This window comes from Eublepharis macularius, chromosome 12 (genome assembly GCF_028583425.1).
Source record: "Eublepharis macularius isolate TG4126 chromosome 12, MPM_Emac_v1.0, whole genome shotgun sequence".
Taxonomy (NCBI): Eukaryota; Metazoa; Chordata; class Lepidosauria; order Squamata; family Eublepharidae; genus Eublepharis; species Eublepharis macularius.
In genome coordinates this window covers 79,455,083-79,478,586 of record NC_072801.1, presented here as the reverse complement: position 1 = coordinate 79,478,586, position 23,504 = coordinate 79,455,083, and the positions used below count along the sequence as shown (strand labels likewise).

Here is a 23,504-nt window from a genome sequence, read left to right as displayed (position 1 = left end):
TTGTGGGGGTCACCTTCCGAAGGAGGACCGGGTGGTGTCCGCATGCCAGCTGGCAGCGAATGCCAGGGGGGAATCCAGTTTAGGGGATCCCACGCAGGAAAAGCGCCCACTGGATATGGGTAGACCTGCCACTGTGCCAAGGACAGACCCCCCCTGCCTGTGCCCATGGAAGGGGTGGGCACACGCGTCACCAGGCTCAAGGGCCTGGAGGAGACCTCCGCAGCCGGCCCTGCCCTGGATGGAGGGATGGTCTGGCTTGGTCAACGGGGGCGGGGGCTGAGAAGTCACCCCCGGAGGCGGGCGGGCGGGCAGCAGCGGGCAAAGGAGCCCCCGGCGCGCTCTTTAGCTAGCCGCCCATCTACCTTATTTCTGGGCCGCCTTTCTCGCTGGGGCTCAGGGCGGTTCCGCGGCGCCGGCCGCAAGCTGGAGCGGAGCAGAACCAGCAATGACCGCCAAGCGCCGACGCGTTAAACGGGCCAAATTCCGCCGCGGCGGGCGGGACTCGGGCGGCGCAGCGCGGGGGCGCCTCCAGGCCCGCCGGGGCAAAGGGGCTGCGGGGGGGGGGGGGCCTTGGGCCGCCGGTGCCTGAGGCGCCCCCCCCCGCTCGCCCTGCCCCCTCCCAGCCAGGCCCCTCCAGAGGCGAGGGGGCAGGGCCCCACCTCCTTTGCAGGCTGCGCGGCGGGCTATAAATAGCGCCTCCCGTCCCCGCCTGCGCCGCGTCGCGGCGGCAGCAGCAGCGCCTACCCAAGACCGGGGGAGGGACGGGCCGCGCATGGGGCTGCCATAGCAACGCTCCCCCCCCCCCGCCCCTCTTCCAGGAAAAGGAGGAGGCCGAAAGCTCGCCTGGGCCTCGGGGGGCGGGGGCGGAGAGGCCGAGGGGAGGCTGCCCGGTGGGCGTCTGGGGAGCGGGTTGGAGCGGGAGGGAGGCGGGTCCGTTAGCGGGTGGCCAGAACTGGCGCTTCCCTCTCGGGGTTTGCAGGAGAGCGGAAGCGGCACTCTGCACATGCTTATGGGCCTTGCCGCCTTCTCACGTTCCCAGCCATGGGCAAGGGGCGAAAAGGGCTTAAACTGCAAAGAAAGGGTGGGGGAGAGGCTTAAGCCGACTCGAACGGACTGCTGCGGCCCCAGAAGCTCCCCGTGACACCTGAACGTGTCAGAAAGGCCCTCTGCCCATGCTCAGAGCAGGTGCGGGGGGGGGAGATCGGGGAGGAAGCGCGAAGAGAGAGGGGGGGAGAGAGAGGACGAGACCCGCTGCCTTCCCTCCGCGGGAGAACCGGCCACGGGCGCTGCTGCTTCCCGTTTGCAGCCCCGCCCTGGGCAAGCACACTGCTCCCACCAGCCAGGAGGAATGCCGCGGAAAGAGCCTGCGGACGAGAGCGGAGCACGATGGCGGCCGTGAGCCGGCACCTTGACAACCGCCGCTCGGTTCTTCTTCAGGGCCCGGCGAGGGTCAGGGCGCCCGAGGCTGCAAACCGAAAGGCAACGAGGCCGGGCGTCGGGGGCGGGGGGTGGAAAGAGGCCCCCTCCGAGGGGGGAGGGGCGGCTTTCTGCCTTTCCCGGGCGAGCTGGGCAAGGCGTCCAGGCTCCTTCCTCTCCTAGCACGATTACGAGGCGCGACGAAGATCAGATGAGCTGTTGGGGGAGGCGGCGGCGAGGCTGAAGAACTTCGCGCCGGGCGGCCCCGGCACCTTCTGGATGAGCAACGCCGCCATCAGCTCCCAGCAATGCACAAGCGACTCGAGGGAAAGGCGCCCTCCAAGCTTGGCTAGACCTGCAGTAGATGGGCACGGGGGACACAAGAGATGCACTGTGCACGTGTTCATATTTAACCTGGAGAGACAGCGTGGGGTAATGATTAGAGCGTTTCAGATCCGTCCTGCTCTTGCAAATCTACCTCGCAGGGCTGTTATGAAGATAAAGAGGGGAGAAGCTAGGGCGTTGCTGCCCGGAGCTCCTTGGAAGGACGAGGTAGAAATGTGACGACTATTTTTTCCCAGCTTGGTTAATTTAATTTGCAGATCGATTGAGACTCCGGCAATTTAGCCTCTTTGGTATCTGATCAGGCAGTGGCCGAGATTTTGACACACGCGCTAAAACATCCCGCCAAGTCTATCCCTTTCCCAGGTTGCCCCTGCAAAACCGGGAGGTCGGAGCGGCCCTTGGCTGTGAAGCTGAGTTTTAGCGCCTAAGGCCTCTAGGGCCTGTAAGGAGGCAGGCCAGGTGTGGATGCAATTGGGGTCCGTCTAAGGTGCCCCCCCCCCGAATCTGGTCTGAATCATGAATTCAAACTGGAGGCAGTTTATTGCTGCGCCTTTGCTGTCGCCTGGTGGTTGTAGCTGGTAAATACAAGCTTTGTAATCAGATTCTTGGTTATCGTCTCTCTTTCATTTTTTACTGCGGGAAAGGAGAGGGGAAAGACATGAAGAGGGGCCTGGAAGGCAATCGCCCCGGATTCTGCTGGCCTTTTAAAATCTGAAATGCCCCTCAGCCTGCACGGCCCGGGAAGTTCGGAGACCGTGCAGGGGGAGGGCGGAATAGACGAGCGTAGAAGAGCCAAAGCTGCAAAAAGGGAGGGAGTGGAGGCTGCCAGGGAGACAGCCGGGGAAGCCGCGCTCCCTTTGAGTCCACAGCCGCAGCAGGGGGCGCTAGAGAGGCGCCTGGTTACCGTAAATGCTTCTCCGAAATAGCGGAAATTAAGGAAGGGGGGCGGGCTGGATGCATCGCTTATTGGGTATGCGTTCGCCGTACAGGTCTTAATAGCGACGCATACAAAACTGGCTTTATGCTTGTCCATTGATTGGTTACTGAGGTTTGATGGGATTCTCTAATGCAAGCTAAGCTGCGGGAAAGAAGAGCCTGTGTTCTGATTGGACGGCTCCTGCTTTCCACTCCTCCTGCGCCTAACGTCATAGAACCCCCGTTTGCCCTTGGTTTTCGAACCCCGGCGGAGGTCATCGCTGATTGGCTAAGGCGCGCGTATTGGGGCGGGACTTCATATTAAATAGCGCTCCAGGAGCGTTGATTGGGCAGGGCGCTGGAAGGCGGAAACAGCGGACTCGGGCGAAGGATGGCTTCTGCTAGCGGACAGTTTTTCCGACGGCTCGGAGCGCTCAGCGGGGCTGCCGCGGTGGGGGCTGCCGCTTACGGGGCTCACGGTGAGGCCGGGCCCGTTGCAAAGCAAAGGCTGCAGACGGAGGGCGGGAAGGGCGGGCGTGACGAAGCAAGGCGGGGCGAGGCTCGGAAAGGGGGGTTGGCCAGAGGGGGGGGGAGAGGGAGGAGGAGGAATTCCTACCAGGGCCAAGTTGCCAATCAACAGGCGATGGCTGGAGATCTCCCGGAATTACAATTGAGCTCCAGGCCACAGAGATCAGTTCCCTTAGAGAAAAAGGCTGCTTTGGGGAGAGGACTGTGTGGCATTATACCTCGCTGAGGTTCCTCTGCTACCCAGAGTTTGTCCTCTTCTGGCTCCACCCCCTAAATCTCTAGGAATTACCCAGCCTGGAGCTGGCAACGCTATCAAGGCCTGGAGCAACTGTGGGAGGGGAGGGAGGGATCAGCAGCCCTGCCAGAGGGGTGGGCGTTCCAGAGAGCTGGGCTATTGGGGGGGGGAGCGCCCCACTCTTTCTAGGTGCAAGCGGTAGTGTAGAGCTGGCCCAAAGTGCGGAAAACCCAAGCATGCCCCCTGAATGCGGGGTCCAAGATAGCAGGGAGGTCTGCACCAGACCTTCTATACGGATGGGCTTTGCAAAGCAGTGCCCCGATCTTGCCTCCTTGATGGAATCCTCAGCCCACACCACCCAGTGCTGTCCTTGCCCTGGTTCAGAGCTTAGCAGCCTCTGGGACTGGGATGGGGCCAGAAGGGGATCCCAGCTCTAGTTTATTCTTAACTCACTCTTGTTTTGGCCTCTTCTACCCCCCACCCCCCTTGCAGGGTTCCGCCGCAGTGACCGGGATGACTACTTGAAAGAGGTAAGTAAAACACCAGCAAGCCCCGCTCCTGCCCAGCGCCTGCTGGCTGAGATGGAGGAGATGGGGGGGGGATTGGGGTGGGTGGGAATCCTTGCCACTTGTGCAGGAGCCTAGACTCACGGGGTGGGGGCTTGTTAGAAGGGGAGGAAAGAGCCTGCGAGTTCCACCTCCTACCTGCAAACCTTTAACGCTTTTCACGCTGCTCTTCCGTAGCTCTACGAAACAGCCAACAAGTACCACTTCCTGCACAGCTTGGCGCTGTTGGCCGTCCCCCACTGCCGGTACCCCACGGTGGTAAGTATGCAGGGCCAGAGGGGGAGGGCCACACGGACACGGGGCGTAAGGCCAGCTACCCAATGTGCCCCCCCCCATTAGAACTTAAGAGCAGCCAGCCTGGCTTTGCCCAGGGGGTCATCTGGCCCTGCATCCTGTTTTAAGGAGCAACTGGTTGGTTGCCTGTCCACAGGGCCCACTGGCAACGGCCCTCTCCTGCTAGCTGCTGCAGCGCCTGTGAAGGAACGGGCTCCGTTTCCCCGGGTCACGGGAGATCAGAAAACCCCCACAGCCGTCCCACCTCCCTGATTGGCACCGCCAGCCTTTCCCCTTGCTCCATTTAAAAGTCCTTAGTTCTCAGGGTTGAAGCTGCTCCCCGTTGTCCCATGCCATGTGGACAAGATGGAGTCCCCAGGTAAAGATTTAGTCCCTCGTGGCTTGTGCCTCTCTGACTCCCAAGTCACCGGATAAGAGAATTTCTTTCCCCCTGCGTGGCAGTTTTGCTCATCCTGCCACAAGGGGAAGTGACAGCTATTTGGCTGCCAGTCTCTGTTCCTTGGGTTTAGATCCAGAGGAGTTAGCCGTGTTAGTCTGTAGCTGCAAAATAGTAAACAGTCCAGTAGCACCTTTAAGACTAACCCACTTTATTGAGGCATAAGCTTTCGAGAACCACAGCTCTCTACGTGGTTCTCGAAAGCTGATGATGCATCTGACAAAGAGAGCTGCGGTTCTCGAAAGCTGACGATGCATCTGATGAAGAGAGCTATGGTTCTCGAAAGCTGACGATGCATCTGACGAAGAGAGCTATGGTTCTCGAAAGCTGACGATGCATCTGACAAAGAGAGCTGTGGTTCTCGAAAGCTTATGCCTCAATAAAGTTGGTTAGTCTTAAAGGTGCTACTGGACTTCTTACTGTTTTACTTCTTCGGGTTTGATGTTCTAGCAAAGTGTAACGTGGTAAATCTGTTATTCTACGTTGGCTGGAGCCACTAAGTACTAAAGTACTCCGTGTTTTGGGGCTGGATGGCTCATTCCCTTCCCCCTCCTTTCCGCCAGTAACAATTTTGGAGCCAGATTCCTGTTCATGAACAGCACAGTCCCAGGGGTTGAATTACTGGGGCAAATTCTAGAGGGGGCAGCATTTCTCCCCAGGGCCATTCTGCCTTTTGATGGGAAGGCCCCCTTGGGCTGTCATGGCTAATGGGCAACGATAGCCTGCTAGGCCCATTCTCCATAAATCTGTCCCACCCCCTTTTTCCTTCTCCCCACCCCTTCCAGGTCACTGTACATCAGCAGCAGAGAACTGGAGCTAGCGCAGGAAGGAGGAGGAGTTGTCTCTGACAGCTGCGCCCCAGCAAGTATGCAGAAGGTTCCCAGCAAAAGGGTCTTGGAGCAGAGGGCTGAGCTCTCCCCAAGGCCTGGGAGAACCCCTGCCAGGCAGAGGCCTCGTGGTCTGACTCGATGTATGGCAGCTTCGCATGATAGCAAATAGCTTGATACTGACTCGGTAAGCAAGCCAGGCAGCATGTCCCCAGCTTTGCCAGCCAGTCCCCCTGCCCCCGTGAGGACGACTTCTTGTCCCGCAATCCGGCTGTCAGTTTGCCCCCAGACAAAACTTGTCTGTGGATCCAAGCAGAGTTGGGCTCGCCCTGGAATCCTGTTCCCAGTAGTAACGGCAGTTCTTGATAGTGCAAAGGAAAAAAGATAGACTGGGATGTCCATGCACACGCACGCACACACTCTGCCAGTCATGCCTGTGAGGCTACAGATAGAATTTTGCCGTGGTGAAGAGCAATCGTGTTTTGTTTTGTTTTGTTTGCTCTCTCAGGCTGGGACTGTCCTGTCCACGGGAATGGGTATGTTCTGTGGGGCCTTCTACTACCACGCCATGACGGGAGACCCCACTTTTACCAAAGCGGCACCCTTCGGTGGAACCCTCCTCATCCTCGGCTGGATCGCGATGGCGCCCTGACACACCCCGCCCCACTCCACGATTTTTTCTTCCAGTGCAGTGGCCGGTGTCTGGTGTCCATGGGTGGAAGGAAATGCCTGATATGGGGCCAGTATTGTAACAGGGGGAGTCAAAGGAGGGGAGGAGGTTGCCAAGCCCAGCCAATGCTGCCTTCCCAGTGTCGTTTCTTGCCCTTGCGACCCTCATCTTTTTGGGATAATTTTTTAGAATCAAGCACAGATTTTTGAAGTTAACTCTGCAATGAATTTAAGGCCAGGAAAGAATCATGTTAAACCACCTGTCTTGACCTGAATGGGATGATAGCTGTGTCTTGACCGGTCCTTAAAAGTGATTGAATAAACGAATGTGAGCTGCTTTCTTTCTGCTGACAGGCGTTACTCGCAAGGAACACCCAAGTTAGGCGGGCCACCACCTGCCTGTCCCCTTCAGTTCTCAAAAGGTGGGCGGTCCAACAAGAAGGGCGGAGTGAGGTGGGGGGTGCTCCAACCCCAACCTGGGGCAGGGGGCTCATTGAGTGATCTGAGCTCATCAGTGCCAAGAGGGAAGGGCACAAGGATAAAATAAGTGCGAACTTGCTTAACAAAGGGACTTCAGCGTGGCACCTTAAAGACTGCCAAGTTCTTATTCCAGCAGCACCTATACGGCTAACGAAATTTTTGGTAGGGTATGAGCTTTCATGAGTCACAGCTCACTTCTTCAGATACCAGCACCCTTCCACAAATTAGTCTTATAAGTGCTACTGGACTCTTGCTCTTTTCTACTGCTACAGACAGACTAACACGACTACTCATCTCGAGTTCTTATTCGAGCACATGACTTCGGAGGTTCGAGTGCACTTCATCGGATGCAAAGTAGCCGGTCCTCAAAAGTCAAGAGCTCCCTTCTTTGGACACTTTTTTCAGACGTCTGGAGCTCTGACTCTCAAAAGCTTTCGCCCTGAAAATCTTGGTAGTCTCTGAGGTGCCGCTAGACTCAAATCTTGCTGGTCTACTGCAGACCAACACGGCTGCCTACCTAAAAATATACAGATATTGATGCTTGAAATGATGGGAGGGGAATAAGCCACAGGGTCAAGGGCTCCAGAAATGCAAAATCTACAGAGTGAGATGCAAATATGCAAGATTCATATTTATTTAAGAAAAAGTACAGAGACCATTAGCAACACACACACACCTTCTCGTTATTACCTATTAAGGGAGCTGAAGCCTCCCATCCACGTGAGATCAACCATCTCACCGAGTTCTCATTCAGTAGTTTTGGACCGGAGCCTCCTTTTAAAGCTATTGGACAAGGGGTGACAGTGTAGAAAAAAGATGGCTGGGGGCGGGAGGGGCATAATAGAGGTTTATAAAAGTATGCATGTGGCGGAGAAAGTGGACAGCATGCCTTTTCTCCCTCTTGCATAACGCTGGAACTTGGGAGGACCTAATTAAGTTGATGGGCAGGTGGTACTGGCCAGACAAGGAAATACTTCTTTACCCAAAGAGTAATCAATTCATGGGCTTCACTGACAGTGGGGGGAGCAATGGCCATGAGCACAGATGGCTTTACGAGGGAGCCAAACGGATTCAGGGTGGAGAGGTCCATTGGTGGCCTCTCGTCATGGTGGTTGAAGGGAGCCTCCATATCCAGGGGCAGCCGACCTGTGAATCCAGGTGCTGGGAGAAGGCAGCAGGGAGCGGCCTTGGCCCCTGTGCCGTTTGTTGTCAGTGTGTGGAACAGCATGCTGGACTAGACAGACCCTCCTGGGCTGGATCCAGCAGGGCTCCTGCGTTTCCACTTCATCACCAGCTGGGAGTTCTTCCCCACGAGCCCTTTGCACGGGAGTCCCTTTCATCGCCCTCTCTGTATTAATGCAACGCAGCAGGGCCACGTTTTGTCGTCACTTCCCCCCACCCCCTTTTTCTGTTTCCACCTACATCTACCTGCCTATTGAGATGAACAAAATGTATCCCAGCATAATCAGAGCCGCCCGTAGCAGGTGTGTGAAGTGTTCATCTGCCAAGCCAACAGAGAGATTGTCATGTCCGTGCAGAGCCATGCCACGTTTGTTTGTTTGTTGTATCACTGATGCCACAGTATACTGAAGTTATAAGGCCTTAATGCTAACCTGTTGCACTCTCCCCTCTAGCCACATTAACCCTGTTCTCCCCTCTTGGGATTATTGCTGTCCAGGCCCAGGAAAGGGCCTCTCCCCTTCTCTCTCTAAGAGGCATCTTCTAGTTAGAAGCGACCTTGGAGCTCCCAACGGCCAGCTCTGGCTGCTCTGTCCGGACTCTGGGAATGTGGGAGGTTTCAGCCTCTTACGTTTTGATTCCTCACTTCTACCGATGCCCTGTGATGGAGCACAGACCTGAACTGAAAAATCCTGAATAAAGCCTTTTCTATTGGAACCAATGTGTGTTCACTGGAGAGGGTCTCAGGGATCTACCTGCCAGGAACTGGCAGATATGCAAAGTTGGGGGCAGGCTACAAATGGGTTGGGGTGTGGGCTTGCAACAGCCTCTGCTACAAGACCCTTTTATTGGTCGGTCAGTCTGTTTATATGTGTATGTTGTTTTGCTGGTATTTCACACTAAAAGGCCTTACCCTCTGCTCTCCTCCACAACTCATACAGTCCGGGTATTGGAAAGGGCCATTGTCCTAATTTGTGGTTCAGTGGAGGAAGTATTCCTGGCTGGCCAGTCTCTGCCCCAAAACCTCCAAGGCGGGGAAGAGGGGCTCTGGCTGCCTTGTCAAAACTGCTCTCACCGTCAGGAAGTTTCCTCCAGATGTTCAGCCACAATCTCCCCTCCTATTTAAGTCCTCCAGAGATGTAGCCTTGCCCTCTGGAGCAGCGGAAAACCAGTCTTGGCTCTCTTCCACACGACATGTACCCGAAGCACACGTTCACCTCGCTTCTATCTGCTCCTTGTCAGTCCTGAGGTGCAGTCCTACCCCTTTGCTATTCATGCTATGCTGGCAAGGTTGCCTAAAGTCCCCCTTTGGGGAGCGAACAGGAGCCAAGTGGGAGCAGAGCGGCTTGGCCTTCCACTTGCCACCAGTAACGTTCCTCTACACATCCCTGGGAAAGCCCTTTTCTTTGTCTCGGGGTCCCCAGCAGCCCCAGTTCATTTGGGGCTTCTGCTCCTCTGCAGTGACGGCTCGTCCCTTCCGCTTCAGAGCCACGCCCTTTGGGGGTTTCAGCTCATCCGTTCAGTTCTCGTGGGACCTGGCCAGGGTGCTCGGATCACCTCCCCGTTAGATTATGGTGATGCGCTGCCTTTGAACACAGCCTGGAAAATTCTGCTGATCCAAAAGGGATCCTGTCCCCCTTGTGCTGAATGCTCTGTGCTGGCCACCCATCTGCTTCTGGGCACAATTCAAAATGCCACTTTTGACGTTCGAGGCCCTGGTGGACCGCCACCTCCTGTACCTCTCGGCATGCCCACGAAGGTCTTCCTCACAGGCCCCGCTGAACACTGCAGGGGGGAGGTGAGTGGCGCCATGCCTGTGGTGTGCCCTCCCCGCTGAGGCCTGCCTGGCACCCACCTGACCCCCCTTAGGAACCAGGCTAAAACATTCCTTCTTACCCAGGGTTGGAACTAGAGGTTTTCTATTTCTGGCCTGAGGGCTGCTTTGTGTGTATACTTTTAACCTGCTTGATGTGTGTCTTGTGCTGTTTTTTTGCCCTGGTGTGTTTTCAATGGCTGTGGCTTGCCTGTCCCCCCCCCCCGGGGTGGGGGGAGGTGTGTGTGTGTGTGTTGTAAAAAGCTTCTCTGGAGAGGCAGTACAGGGAAGTTGCAAATCAATATCTAGATGCTTCCCGTTTTTGTCTTGTGGCAGGTAGCAGTTGTGATTTCTGCCTCAAGTAATCCATTTTTCATTAAGATCCACCCACCTCCCCTGTCAAGAAGTGCTAGACAGGATAGGAATGGAGGTGTAATTAAAAACCAACTTTTATGGAGCTGCCAGGAGAGGGAATCTGGAGGCCAGCTCTAGATGAATGCTATCAGCTGGGCACCACCACAGAAAAGATCCTGCCTGTGATACCCCACCCCGCCCCACCCTTTTCTAGCAGAGAGGAGAGCCCTGCTGCAAAGCAGGAGGAAACCAGAGTCCTTCAGAAACTTGCCAACAGGCCAAGGCCAGCACTTAGAATTGCTGTCGGAAGTAGAGGGAGAGGCTGCATCACAACCACAACAAACACGTTTATATAGTACCAAGGCAGAAGAATCAGAGGGTCAAGTTCACAGCCTCCTGCACATGTTTCCAAACGTTTCCAAGGGCAGCCCCATGTACCATATGTTACTGTAGTCTAACCTGGAAGCCACCCCAAGTTGACCCATCCGAGGGAGCCAGGCCAACGTCCCTCCGGGCCCATCAGACAGCCCCGATTCGTCTGGATTGAGCCTGAGTTCGGAGTTCACAGCAACGCCCGGATCACACTGAGAAGCGCCGGACACATCCCGCCCGCTCTCCTCCTCCTGCCTGGGAAGGCGCGCCCTTGCCAAGGAGTCTAAAAATAGGCCCTGCCGGACAGACGAGCCGAGGGGGTCGTCCGAGGCCAGGAGGGCGAGGCCGAGGCCTTTGCCAAGTTACGCGGGCGGGGGAGGGAGGAAAGCTCCCCCCCCCGCGGCCCCAACAAGGCTCCCGCGAGCTCCCAGGGGCGCCCCCGCGTCCTTCAAGGAGGCTGAGCCGCTGCCCTCCTCCGTGCCCCCGAGAGCCGCTCCCCCCACCTGGTTCGTTTTGCACAGCAAGACTCCGAAGTAGACCCGCCCCCCGCCCCCGCTCGGGGGGGCCGCGTCGCTGCCCCAACCGACAGTCCCGCAACCGTCGAGTCGGCCAGCCGGGGACGACGAGCTGGGGGCAGAGGGACGGGACCCCCTCGGGAGCGAGCAGCCCCTCGCCCCGCCGCTCCGGCCCGTCGGCGCCTCCCGGAGCACCCTCAGCTCGCTCGCCCGGCAAGCCCCGCTTCGCGCCCGAGGCGCGCCGGCTGCTGGCTCCTCTTCCCGGGCCAGGGCGCGCCTCCAACCCGGGGCCAGGCCGGGCCGGGCCAGGCAGGGCGCCCCTCCCCCGCGGCTCCCGACGGCGCCTCCTCCCGAGAGGCGGAGAGGAGGCCTGGCTGCCTGGCTGCGGCCCCCGCCCTGCCGCGCTCGGCTCCGGCCTGCCTCCCCGCCGCTGCCCCTCCGCCAGTCCAGCCACGGGAAGCGAAGGTAAGCGGCCCCGGCGGGGAGGCGGGCGGCGAGCGCGGCTCTCTGCTCGGCGGGGCGGCTCTCGGGCTCCTCCGCCCGGCAGACAAAGGAGGGCGGGCGGGCGCGCCAGCTGGAGGTCCCCTCCCTGCCCCGGCCGACCCTGCGGGGTTGGCGGGGGCCGCGTGCACGCGCAGCGCTCTCCGAGGGGCTCGCTTGCTCGCAGCCGCCGCCTGCCGCGTCCGTCTAGCCGGCCGCCCGTCCGACTCCCGCCCGCCGAAGAACCCCGTTGCCCCGCAAGCCCGCGCGGGTCTGTGCCCCAGGCCTGCTCCCGGGGAGGGCGAGGCGGCAGCAGGGCGTCGGGGGCGTCGAGGCGGAGGGGCTCGGGCGCCTGGCTTCTCCCCTCTGCGGCGTGCGGGGAAACCCGCCGGGCAGGGCAGCTGATGCCCGGCCCGGCTGGGCTGGAGCATCCCCTCCCTCCCCGCTTTCCAGACCGAGGCCGGCCGGAGGGCCGGAGGGCTTGGCGAGCGTAGCAAGAGGCGGAGGGCCGGACGGCGGAGCTCCCTGTGCGGAGAGCGCGGCCCGCCGGTTGGAGCAGCGGGGGCTGCCGCCGGGGCTTCCTGCGGGCGGGGGCCTGCCGGGAGGAGGCGGAGAGCGGTGCGGCCGGCGAGGATGCGCCGCGGCTGCCCTTCGGGCTCGGCCGCCCCCGCCGCTCTCCGGCGTGCGGCTTGGGGGTGGGGGGTGGGGGTCGGGTTTCAGCGGCGTCACGTGCCCGGGGGCGCTGCGGGGACGTGCTTCGGCGCCGTGGGTGTGTGGCCGCTTGGGCCGCGCTGCGGCGGGGACGCGGGGCGTGTGCGGCCCTGGCTTCCTCTCGGCTCGCGCGCGTGGGCCCGCCTCCCCCCCCCCCCGGGTGGCAGGGGGCTGCGCGTGCCGGAGGGGCCTCCTGGGCGGCCTGGCGGCGGCGCCTGCTCCGCTCCGCGCCGCCCCTTCTGCCGGGCCTTCTGGGGGCAGGCGGGAGTGACGCTTCGTGTGAGTGTGTGTGTGTGTGGGGGGGTGCCTTTGGAGGGCCTCCCCCGCCCGCGGGCCCTGGCGGCTGCGTCTCCGGCTGCCCCTTCCCTGCCGGGGCTGCCAAGAATTGCGCGGCGAGGCACCGCCTTGGGCAGTGGCTGCCCCCCCCCCCAGGGCTCCCCGCCGGCTCGCCCTCCCGCAGAGGCACAGGCGGCCATGCGGAGCGGGTCTGGCTGGGGCTCGGGCTTTCCGTCGGGGGTTTTTCCGGCGCAAATCTTTCTGCTGTTCTGTTGTCCAGCTGGCGGACTCGGTTTGCTTTGTGCAGAATTAGCAGAACTTGCGGGGGGGGGGGGCTGGCAGGCAGGCAGAGGGGGGGGGGCCTTCCTGCGTGCTCCTGGGAGACGAGTGCGCTGCCAGCCTTTCTGCTCCAGCAAGCGCCGGGGTCTTTGGATACAGCCCTCTTGATTAAAAGACCGCCCTGGGACCCAGGCTTCAGTCTTCAAGTGAGAAATGGCAGCCCTGCTTCCAAGAGCTAAAGAGCACAGAACATTTTCTCAAGCCCCCCAGCAACCAGCCTCCTCTGGGGCTGCTCAGCTCCGGATCCTGACTCCATCCTGCTTTTTCAGCCGACTTCCTTTGGGGATTGGCCTCTTAGGCTTCAGGGTGCTTTAAGATTCTGTGCAGAGGCATCTGTTTGTGCACTCCAGGAGTCTGCGGTGCATGCACACGAGATCTCTTAATGCAGGTCTGCTGTATGCCTCCTTAACTCCTTTTACTGATGCCACTAAATTTAATTTTTGTTGTCGTTTTACTTCTCAGGAGGCCAATAAAATAGGACTGGAACAGAACCGAAGTGAGCCCTCTTTGGTGGCCAGGCCCACAGATGGAAGGAGGGCCACAGGGCGTGGGGGCCTTCCGCTAAGACAGGCACACCATGGCAGCTCCAGGTCTGGCTTGCTTTGGTTTTTCCTCCTCCTGCTTCTTTGGAACAATGTTGTCACATTTGCATTGGATGGCGGAAGAAAACAACTCCATGAATTTATAGCCACAAGATGTATTCATTAGAATTTTAAAGTTGCAAAGCCTGCATCTATCTCTGGCTATCGGCCAGGAAAGCCAAAAGGAACCTCCCTGTGTAGAAGCAGTATATCTAGTAAATAGAGCATTGTGGCTGTTGCTTTTGTTCCTATGTGCCTTATGGAGAGGTTGCTGTCTGCTGTCTTTGCCTTTCTTTTGTGTGTGTGCATGTCTGTGGTGCTCGCACATTTGCTGTTTCCTGTGTCAGGCGCTGTGTGGAACAGAGAAGAGATGCCCTTCCCTCGTTGCCAGGGTGCTAATTCACATCTTTCTTTCAGCTGCCTTGGCACTGCTGTTCTTCCTTTGCCCCGCCCTGGAGTCTACATCCTTGCTCTGTGAAAACAAAGAGCCGTGGTGGGGAGGGGGGGCTGTGCAGCAAGGGGAAACCAGCCCAGCCCTGCCCTGCGGTGATGGGCAGGCCACAGGTTCTGGCCTCTCTGGCTCTGGTGCCCACCCCTTAAGCTCCCTCCAGGACAGGGTGGGGCACAGCAAAGCCTGTAATGAAGGGCAGGATTGGAATGCAGGCCAGCCTGCTGGAGCACAGGGGGAGGAGCCTAAGCGCCTCCCCCTCTGCCCGCTTTGGCTGCTTTGCTCCTCCGATCTGTTCCCTGGGGGGCCTGGTCAAGAGAGACGCCCTCCCACCGTTTAATGGCTTCTGTGCTTGCTCCATCCCACCCCCCCCCCCCAAGCCAATATTTTTCTGCAGCATTTCTCACTCCCTGCTGCTGAACTTTTCTGTTCTCCTTTTATCTGAGGCTGCTGCTGGTTCTTTCTAGTGCTGCCTTGCTGGAGGCTTTCGACTGGATTTCTGCCTGTTGTGTTATGCTGCGTTTGAATGTTTTTGCTGTAAGCTTCCTTGAGAGCGGACAATTGCCTTACAGTGCAGGGAAATAAACAGATAACGAACTGACTTCTCCTTCGTTCTTCTTTCTCAGTTGGTTCCCTGCCTGCCTTTGACTAGCAGGACCCCCTTTCCCCCTCCCATCCTGCCCTGCCTCTTCCAAACTCACCCCCTTCCTTATCTCTCTTTAACACTCACCCCCTTTCAAGCCTCTCACACACCTATTTTTCCCTCCGTGGAGCTAGTGAAGTAATGGCTAAAAGGAGGGTGCCTCTGAGCATTCTCAGAGTGCACCTTTGCATCAACAGCCAACACTGCACAGTTCAGGGGAAGACGTAGGAGGAGAAAGAAAGGGGGGAGGAAGGCAGCCAGGCAGAAGGAACACCCAGGAAATATGGGCCCCTCATTTAGCTTAGAAAAAGAAAAGGATAGATGGCCTTACGGAGGAAGGAGCATGGCTACTGCCTCTGAATGGAGCCTGCTGGTACAGGTGCAGTATACCTGCCACTACCAAGATAAGGATGCGGAGCTGTAGGGGCCATTGGTGAAACCCGGCAAAACTTCTGATGTGCTCTAAATGGGAGGCAGAATGAGAGAGGGGCGGGGGGGGGGGGAATAAGTTAGACCAAAAATGGACAAACACAGAGCTCAAGCAGTTCTGAGCCTCCATCGGACATCCGTTTCACCCCCTGCAAAGCATCCACAGAGCCCATCCCTCTGTCCTGCCTGGAGTTCCACGTGCCCTCAGTTTGGTCCTTCAGAGCAGATGCCAGCCCTCTTTACGCCTATTCCTCTCTATATTTGCATGCAGTGTGAGGTGGTGGTGGTGGTGGGGGGGCCTTATTCTTAATGTCTGCTTGCCCTTCTCTTCCCGAGTCCGGCCCCTTGAAAGCGGCAACCACCAGGATTCCTTTGTATGGGGGCAGGGAAGGCTTGCATTCCCTTCTTAAAGGAACAATGACGGTTTTAAGGGGGTGAGATTAAAACTAGCCTCTCTCTCTCCCATGCACTTACAGGATACCACGTTCCTCAACCTGGTTATCCTGCTGCGTCTCCCCCTTACCCAGTACCTCCGCCGCATCCGGCGCCCACTGCACCCAGCCCAGGCTTCAGCGTTTACCCAGCCCCTGGGGCAGGGCACGGAATCCCTCCGCAGCCTCCCCCACGTGGGTATCGGGAGCATGCCGCTACACCTCAGCACCACCTACAAGCAGCAGACCCCCACGCCACCATCACCCCCTACATGCCTGTGGGCACCGGCATCCCTCCGGGCTTGGAGTATCTCACACAGGTGAGGCCTTAGCGGCAGAGTGTGTCCTTTGCAGGCAGAAGGTCCAGTCCTTGGCCTGGACCTGTGTATGTGTGTGTGTGGGAGGGGGGGGGGGCTTCTCTGTTGAAGAGCCCCTGCCAATCACAGTAGGTGGCACTGGACAAGGTGGAGCATTTATTTATTATTTATTTCTACCCAGGGGGAACTTTAAACTTGGTATACATACTTTTAGTCACTATGACTAATGGAAACTCCATGTTCAGAGGTAGCATACCTCAATACCATTGCGGGGGGCAGCAACAGGAGAGGCTTGGGCCTCTGTGGTTTGCTTGTGAGCCTGCATTTGGTTGGCTGCTCTGGGAAGCAGGGTGCTGGATTAGGTGGACTGTGGGTCAGCTCCAGCCAGGATCTTTTCCTGTTTATATCCTGAATCCCTTGGAAAGGTATAGGGGCAGGATGTGGGAGGAGGGGTTACTGAGTGAGGAAGGACAGGCACCCCTTTGCCACCGTTTTCCCATGCATTCAGAGGCACAGCAAAGTCCCAGGGCTAAGCCCAGGTGAACCCTGTGTCCGAACTAAAAGCAGAGAGAGGGAATGGGTCCCAAATGGCTGCTTGTAAAGGAGCAGCACCTGTGTGCCAGGCGAAGGGTTTCTGCTGCATCGACTCCTCCCACCAGAGCGCAGCTTGGAGTGACCCCTCTGTGAGTGCCAAAATGTCCCCATTCTTCCTCCCATCCCAAGGCACCTGCAATTCAGTGGTCGGGCTAAAAAACCCCAAACAAACAGAGCAAAGCCAAGCAAACGCTTTGGTAGCAGCATCTGTGGCCGTGTGTGGCATAGGCCTCTGTGGCACTTGCCCCCCGGAAGAAGAAGAAGAGCCATCCTGGTCTGTCAGAGAGGCTGCAAAGAGCACATCGGCCTTGGAGGGCGGAAGCTCTGGGCAGATCCCTGAATTTGGTGGGCGGTGCTTTCACTCAAAACAGGGGAAGGGTGAGGGACTCTGGCTTCCCCTCTGGCCTTGAAACCCTTCTGGATAATCTTAGGCGTACAAACGGAGCTTTCGGCTCACCGCCTGGATTGGGCAGTGCTGGTGAACACACCATTGTGGGGGCATTCCTCTCCCACCCCATGAGGGCAAAACTGGTGTTTGGCACTCACACACCCCCATCGCCCACTGTAGAAATCTGTAGACATGTATCTTTTTTGTAATTCGTCTGAGGCTGTGAGCTACTGATGTTTATATTTTCAGGTGTTTTTGTAATCTAGCTTCTTTGTAACTGTGATGGTGTTTTTCTTTCCAGGTGGACCAAGTTTTGATACACCAGAAAGTAGAGCTTGTAGAAGGTGAGAAAGCAAGAGATACTCTGTGTGTCTGTGTGTGCGCATGCATGCATACGCGTGTGTGCATACACAGCGGATTCTTTTCTGTGCACTTTTGCGCAAACCCCCAGCGTGGTTTCATATGGATCCCCTCCCCTTTTCACTCATTCCAACAGGTTTTTCCAGGACTAGAGGTGGACATGGACTGGGAAAAAACCATGGCCTGTCTGTCCATGGTCCATGGCGTTTCATGGACCACAGACCATGAACTTTTCCCAGACCGCCCCAGTTTCTGGACCGGTTTGTCAGTCTGTGGTCTGTCACTTCAGGGGGCCTGTCAGCTGAAGCCAACCCTACGGGGGAGCGCTAGTTCCATGCCCCTTAATTGCAAGCGAGGGGCACGAAACAGGCACTTGAAATCCTGCACCTTGCTTCAGCTGTCAGGTGGGGAAGTCCCCGCCTGTCAGCTGAAGCCAGCCCCATGGGGACCAACAGACCAGCCAAAAAAAGTCATGGGCCCGTGAAAAAATGTGCATCCCACAACCCGCCACTTTGTGAATGCCAAACTGGGCTGGTCGATGTTAAATTTTGGTCCATTTTCCAGTCCATGGCCACCTCTATCCAGGACTCAAATGACAATCCCCTCCTTCCCCTTCCCAAGTGTAGAATTGTAACGTTGAGACCCATGGAAGCAGTGCTCTGACACTTAAAGATGGAGGCTTCTGAGGGGGGCTGTGGCGGGAGCTGGGGAGACCAGCTGCAGGAACTGAGCAGCTAAGGGGAGCAAGTTGTCATGGCTGTGGCAGTTGATACTTGCCACTGGGATAGATGCGAGACCAGTCGAGGGGACTGCCCGGTAGGAACAGGCCCCGTGGTTGTCATGGCAACCATGAATGGCTGCCCTGGGGTGGGTCTGTGAGGCGGTCTTCAGGAGCCGTTGCACTCGGAAGAGGTTTCAGTGGAGATCTGGGCTTGATGGTCAGCAGTGGTAGCTAAATCAGCGAGGAGGGGCAGCCGTGCCAGTTTGGTCTCTTTGTTGCGGGGGCACCTGCAATTGCTGAAGCCGCTGTGTAGGATGTCTGGTAACGGTGAGATTTTCGTGACAGGCTCGTGGCTCTGAGCTTGGGTTGCCAAGTTGGGAAATTCCTGGAGGTTTGGGGGGAGGAGCCTGGAGAGGGTGGGGTTTGGGGAGGGGAGGGGAGCGGCCTCAGTGGGGTATAATGCCATAGAGCTCACCCTTCGAAGCAGCCGTTTTCTCCAGGGAACTCATCTCTGTTGCCTGGAGATCCGTTGTAATTCCGGGAGATCTCCAGCTACCCCCTGGAGGCTGGCAACCCTCTTCCGAGCTCCACCCCTGAGTGTGGCGGAGGTGGCCCCCTCCAGGTCCCCAGTCGCACCCCCCGCCCCCGGTCGGTGATGACTTCGCCCCCTTTCCCCTGCAGCGTTCATCGGCTTTGAGAGCAATAACAAGTACGAGATCCTCAACAGCGTGGGCCAGCAGATCTTCCACGCCGAGGAGCAGAACGACTGCTGCACACGCAACTGCTGTGGCTCTCTCCGCCGCTTCACCATGAGGGTGGAGGACTCTGCGGGGCGGGAGGTTGTGCGTATCGTGCGCCCCCTGAAGTGTGTCAGTTGCTGGTTCCCGTGCTGCCTCCAGGAGGTGAGGGACAGGGTGCTTCTCCAGGGCTGGCCACCCTCACAGTTGGTTAGGGGTGGCATGGACAAGAGGGCACACGTGCATCAAAGGGGCTCCTGGCCCACTGGCAGTGCGTGGGGCAATGTGGGGCCACTTCCTGGACCTGTGCTGCCCTAGCCAGGTGGAAGCACGGCTACTGTGGCACTGCAGCCGGGGGCTTGGCTCAAAACTAGCCACGGCCCTGCAGGAGGTAACGAAGCACCCTTCAACTGGCCCTGCCGCCTCCTCTCCACTGGGGCTTAACCCCCAACCGTATGGTCTTGATTCTCCCCAGCTCACCGATTCACCCTTTGACTCCCTCCCTAAACTCTGGGCCCTGTCCTGGATTCCCCACCCCCACTGATGGAGGGATTAACAGCCCCTGAGCCCTCGTTCTTCAGCAACCCGTTTCCCATTAACTCTGTCCCCTGCATGCTGGTGAGAATGCTCCCTGCTGGAACACCCCTGGATGTGCCCAGCCCTCCTTGGTTCTGTCCAGCGGTGCGGCTCCTTCAGCTCCTCCTGTGATTTCTGATGGAGGAGGAAGAAACGGAGCATCTAACCTGGCTTGTGGGGAGGGATTTTTGTAACGTGCGAAACGTCTTTTTTCTCTATGCAGCTGGAAGTGCAGTGTCCTCCCGGAGTCACAGTTGGGTTCGTGGTACAGACGTGGCACCCCTTCACACCCAAGTTCTCAGTCCAGAACGCCGAGAAGGAGACGGTGTTGCGCATTTTGGGGCCCTGTTTTGCCTTCAGCTGCGGCGGGGATGTCAACTTCGAGGTGCTTACAGAGTGGTGGGAGCGGGAGGGAGCGGGAGCCAGCAGGGGGCTCGGAGCATTCCTTGCCCGGACTGCCTTCCATGTGGATCACCCTGGAGGCGGCAATCTGCACCTGCTCGGATGCACCTTGTCCTGAGCCCATTTTTGTAAAAGGAAAAACGAGTCTCCTATAAGTAACGTTAATATGGCGCTTTTTAAAGGGCCTTTTGAAAACAAATTGTGATGTCTTCAATTCCTGTGTTGGGGGAAGTTGGAAAAGTAACTTTCCGTAACTTGTTTGCTTCTCTTGATTAGTCAGTGGGACTACAGGCCACTGGACGGTCGTCCTCTCTTGTATTGGGGGAGTGTGGCCTTTCTGCTCCAGAGGATGGTAGCGCACTACATCGTCCTTTCTCTGTGTGCAGGTGAAGACTCGGGACGAGTCGCGTGGCGTGGGGCGGATCAGTAAGCAGTGGAGTGGCCTTCTCAAGGAAGTCTTCACTGACACGGACAACTTTGGGATCCAGTTCCCCATGGATCTGGACGTGAAGATCAAGGCGGTGCTGCTGGGGGCCTGCTTCCTCATTGTGAGTGTGGCCTCCTGCGGGCAGCCCGGCCCCCCGCCCCCCCCCCGCAAACAAGAAGGACAGCTTGTCAAACGAGAAGAGGATTCTATGCAAGAGATTTGAGTTGGCAAAATTGATTTGCTTGCAAAAGGCCAAGAATTTTCTCCTTCCTGCCCAATGGCTCTGGTTCCCGTAGGGATGCTTCCCACCCTTTTGTTTCAGGAAGCAACGCAACCTGTCCCAGGGCAGCGGGCCTGGACTTGTTCCTTTGCCTGGTGCCCAACTGCCTGATGTCAAGTCAGGGCCTAGGCCATGCTATGGGCAGCATTCCTCGGCAGAGGAAGGTTTGATCCACTAGTGTGGATATCTTTCAGTTGGAGATCGAACCTGGGGTATTGTGTGTACAAAGCAGTTGCTCTGCCTCTCAGCCAAGGCCCCTCCCTGGCCCACTGGGAAAGCATTTGTGGGACAACCGAATTTACTCACGCCCGTTCCCCTGGCCAAGTGCGGCACTTCCGTGCCCGGTCTTCCCTCCTTGGAAGAGTCTTGGACAGCCCTTCCCAGAAGCGCCAGTCCCTTGCACGGCACTTACATGGGGGTGGGCTGTGAGGAGGAAGAAGAGGCATGACTTCCTGGACATCTTTTCTTTCTTCCACTTGCAGGATTTCATGTTCTTCGAAAAGACGGGTGAAGTCGGGCAGAGAAGTTCGGTGATCACGAGCTAGAAGTGTACATAATCCAGCTCCCCGCAACCACTCCTGCTGACCTGCATTCTGATTCTGAAAAGGGGAGGTTGTGAGCACAGTGACGTTTACGGGTGTGTAAGAGCAGCGGGACAATCTTCCTGGCCTGTCTGTTTGTGTAGGGAATTCTGTGTGTGTGCATGCTTGCATGTGTGTGTGTGTGTGCACGCCCAGATGGGTTTTCTGTGTATGGATCCAAAGGAAAAGACTCCGCCTGAGGCCTGCTTGAAAACCTGCCGGGTGGCGATTCAGTTGCGGCTCGTCTTTGGCCAGTGGATCGTTGCCACGCTTGCAGGAGCCAAGGGAGCGGGCAAGGAGAGGGGCGCCTGCCTGCCAGCCTCGCTCCAGCCATTTTGATGCCTGAGGTGGAAAACCCCCATGGAAACGCCTCGCCCACCCTTGCTAGTGCAGGGCCCTAGTCCGCCAGCCCTGTTGCCGAGAGCAGTTGTGCACCCACACGAATCCCTGCCACTCCTGTGGGTCTTCTGGAGGAGAACGTGCCAGTGGACTGGGTCCTCCAGATGAGCTCCGTCTTCTCTTGCCCCGCTGCCCTTCAGGGTACCCGCCAGCTGCCCTCTCCCTGGGGTTGGAGCTGCAGTACCGCTGCTGTGCTTGTCTGGTGCCACTTTCTTCTGTGGTCTGTGGGATGGATCTGGCGGGCAGAGCAGGGTTCTCTCGCAGGGCTGCGCACGGAGGTGGTGGCGAATGCTGGGCAGGAAGACCGGGCTCCCTCAGCACCCCGCTGCGGCCCTCTCCCTGGCAGGTGAGCAGGCGCACCAGTTGGAGTTGGTGAAGGAAGCCGTCCAGCCTTCAGCGATCTGCACAGGGTGTGGGCTTGTGGCCGCGAGGGTCGCTCAGGACGATGCTAACGTGCGAGAGGTAGGCTGCTTTGTGAAGAACCAGCCCGCAGGCCAGGGGCTGGTTTGGCAAGGGAGGCCGTGAGATTCCCACCCACGTAGGGCTTTTCCCTCAAGCAGGGTTTCCAACAGGATGGAAAGGGAGTCGAGGGTCTCTTGTAGCCCTCAGCAGGGCGTCCTGTTGCCACCTCCCCTGTGGCAGCACCTCTGGGACTCGGCTTAGCGTGTGGCACAGGTCCTGGCGCTGACCCTGTCTCGCCTCCTCTGCCGATGGCCAGGAGAGAGGGGAGACCCTCCGGTGCATTGTTGCCCACCCCACTGTTTTGCCTTAAGCAACCATTCAGGTGACTACGCTGGAGCACTGGCCCTGGTGGCAGTAAGTTGTGCACCGGCCACGGGGGAAGACACGTACCCTTTGGACATGCGGAGGCCACCCTGAGCCGTGAGTGTTCTTAGCAAAACCTCTCCAGACAGATACCTGGCCAAGATCTTGGAGCCATACCTGATCGGGGAAGACCAAGCGTGTGGGAGGCTGACAGAGCATAAGATCGAAGGGGACAGGATCTCATTGACTTGTGGCTGGCTTTGCCCAAGCAGAGAAACGAGGTGGCCAGGAGCAGAGGAGGCAGAACAGACTGCGTCTCTGGAGAGTCAGGTGGCAGAACTCCGCTTTAGATATTCCTTTGCATGCCAGGCCAAAGGAAAGCCAGCCCAGCAGGGAGAGAGGAGAGGTTCTGCTACTGCGCTGTGCTGATTTTCGGCTTGCTCTCTCTCTCTCTCTCTCTCTCTCTCTCTCTCTCTCACTCACTCACTCACTCACTCACTCACTCTGGGGGGGGGTCCATCTGAACTGCCCACACCTGAGTGGTGGAGGATGTGGTTGCCGCCTTTGCGTCCGCTCCACAAAGATGTATGCTGGTCCTCTGTGCTGCTTTGCCTTAACCACTGAACCTGAAGGTGGCTTCCTTTTCTGTATACTGGCGGGGGTCAGCAGAAAGAGCGAGCGAGCGAGTGTGCGTGTGTGTGTGTTTTTGCAGCAGAGCGGGCTGCTGTCCCCTGCCAAGGCGACCAAATGCTTGCATAATATTATGTTCTGTATATTTTATATATTTAATTGTTTATGCCTAATGTTACGCCGGGTGCTTGGCGGATGGAGCAAGGGTGTGGGGGGGGATGTCTTTTAGGATCTCCCCACCACTGGAGCGAGGGAGAGGCCGGAATGGAATTGAAAGATTTTAGGACTCTGAACGGAAGTCTGCCATGGCTGGATGCGATGGCTGAAGAACGTGATGCAGGAGGGCAGGCCGAAGCAGAGGCTGGAGACCCCCGGGCACGCTGGAAGCGGCTCTGGCCAGGCTTTGGCCCCTGCAGAGGGACGGGGATGGATGGCTTGGAAAGGGAGCCCCCGTGGTCCACTGGAAGAGGCCTTGTTGCTCAGGCACGGTGTGCCGTTCAGGGACCCTGCAGAGGACCAAGGCAAAGGGGTGGAAGCAAGGGGTGCAGCAGGGGGATGCCCCTCCAGGGACGCTCGGTCTGTTCTCTGTAGCATACCAAAGAATAAACATGCCTGGAGTTGGGTCTCTTTTCTTGATAGCCCTCCTTCTGATCCGTCATGGCTTGGCTCATCCTCGCAGCCCTTTCCTCACATGGATTTCCCAAAACAAAAACCCTCCCAGATTTCTGTTTGGGGGGGAGGCCCTGTGCAGCAGAGCCGTTAGCAGCAACAGAAAAGCAAAGAACAAGACAATGGAAGGAAATGAGTGGGAGAGGGGATGTGTGTGTGTGTGTGTACAGCAAAGCTTGGCACTGGTTGATATCGGAGCAGGGCCTGCTGCAAAAGGAAACCCAATTCCCTGGCTTGTGTATTGGTTTAGCCTTGTTTTGCACTGCTGTGTACAGGCAGACGACATGTTCAGGGCCAGAGAGGTGGTGCGAGGCCTTGGCCGCTGTGCAAACGTGGTGAGAACCTTTTCACAGATGTAGACATGAGAGGGTTTGAT

The 23,504-nt window shown here is 57.9% G+C and overlaps 2 protein-coding genes across 5 annotated transcripts; both read left to right on the top strand.

The window, feature by feature from the left end:
* The first annotated feature begins 3,044 nt into the window (after nt 1-3,044).
* Nucleotides 3,045-6,568, top strand: TMEM256 (transmembrane protein 256). The gene is made up of 4 exons (XM_054995231.1): nt 3,045-3,155; nt 3,932-3,969; nt 4,183-4,263; nt 6,071-6,568. Exons 1-4 carry the CDS (start codon nt 3,068-3,070, stop codon nt 6,212-6,214), a joined length of 351 nt encoding a protein of 116 aa, XP_054851206.1. The 5' UTR covers nt 3,045-3,067; the 3' UTR covers nt 6,215-6,568.
* Nucleotides 6,569-10,853: 4,285 nt separating this feature from the next.
* PLSCR3 (phospholipid scramblase 3) lies at nt 10,854-23,082 on the top strand. 4 transcript variants are annotated; one of them, XM_054995189.1, is made up of 8 exons: nt 10,854-10,935; nt 13,213-13,340; nt 15,328-15,602; nt 16,883-16,925; nt 18,344-18,564; nt 19,199-19,360; nt 19,764-19,925; nt 20,567-23,082. In XM_054995189.1, exons 2-8 carry the CDS (start codon nt 13,328-13,330, stop codon nt 20,627-20,629), a joined length of 939 nt encoding a protein of 312 aa, XP_054851164.1. In that variant the 5' UTR covers nt 10,854-10,935; nt 13,213-13,327; the 3' UTR covers nt 20,630-23,082. The 4 variants fall into 4 exon arrangements, with proteins under 4 accessions (XP_054851164.1, XP_054851163.1, XP_054851166.1 ...); XM_054995188.1 differs by lacking the exon at nt 10,854-10,935 and adding an exon at nt 10,976-11,409; XM_054995191.1 differs by lacking the exon at nt 10,854-10,935 and adding an exon at nt 12,175-12,193.
* The last annotated feature ends 422 nt before the right edge of the window (nt 23,083-23,504 follow it).

Bases quoted from the DNA above. Each gene is read 5' to 3' on its own strand.
- TMEM256 (XM_054995231.1), top strand. From the start codon at position 3,068: ATGGCTTCTGCTAGCGGACAGTTTTTCCGACGGCTCGGAGCGCTCAGC. The intron at 3,156-3,931 runs GTGAGGCCGGGC...CCCCCCTTGCAG, and splicing joins TGCCGCTTACGGGGCTCACG to GGTTCCGCCGCAGTGACCGG. The intron at 3,970-4,182 runs GTAAGTAAAACA...GCTCTTCCGTAG, and splicing joins GGGATGACTACTTGAAAGAG to CTCTACGAAACAGCCAACAA.
- PLSCR3 (XM_054995189.1), top strand. The intron at 16,926-18,343 runs GTGAGAAAGCAA...TTTCCCCTGCAG, and splicing joins GAAAGTAGAGCTTGTAGAAG to CGTTCATCGGCTTTGAGAGC. The intron at 19,926-20,566 runs GTGAGTGTGGCC...TTCCACTTGCAG, and splicing joins TGGGGGCCTGCTTCCTCATT to GATTTCATGTTCTTCGAAAA.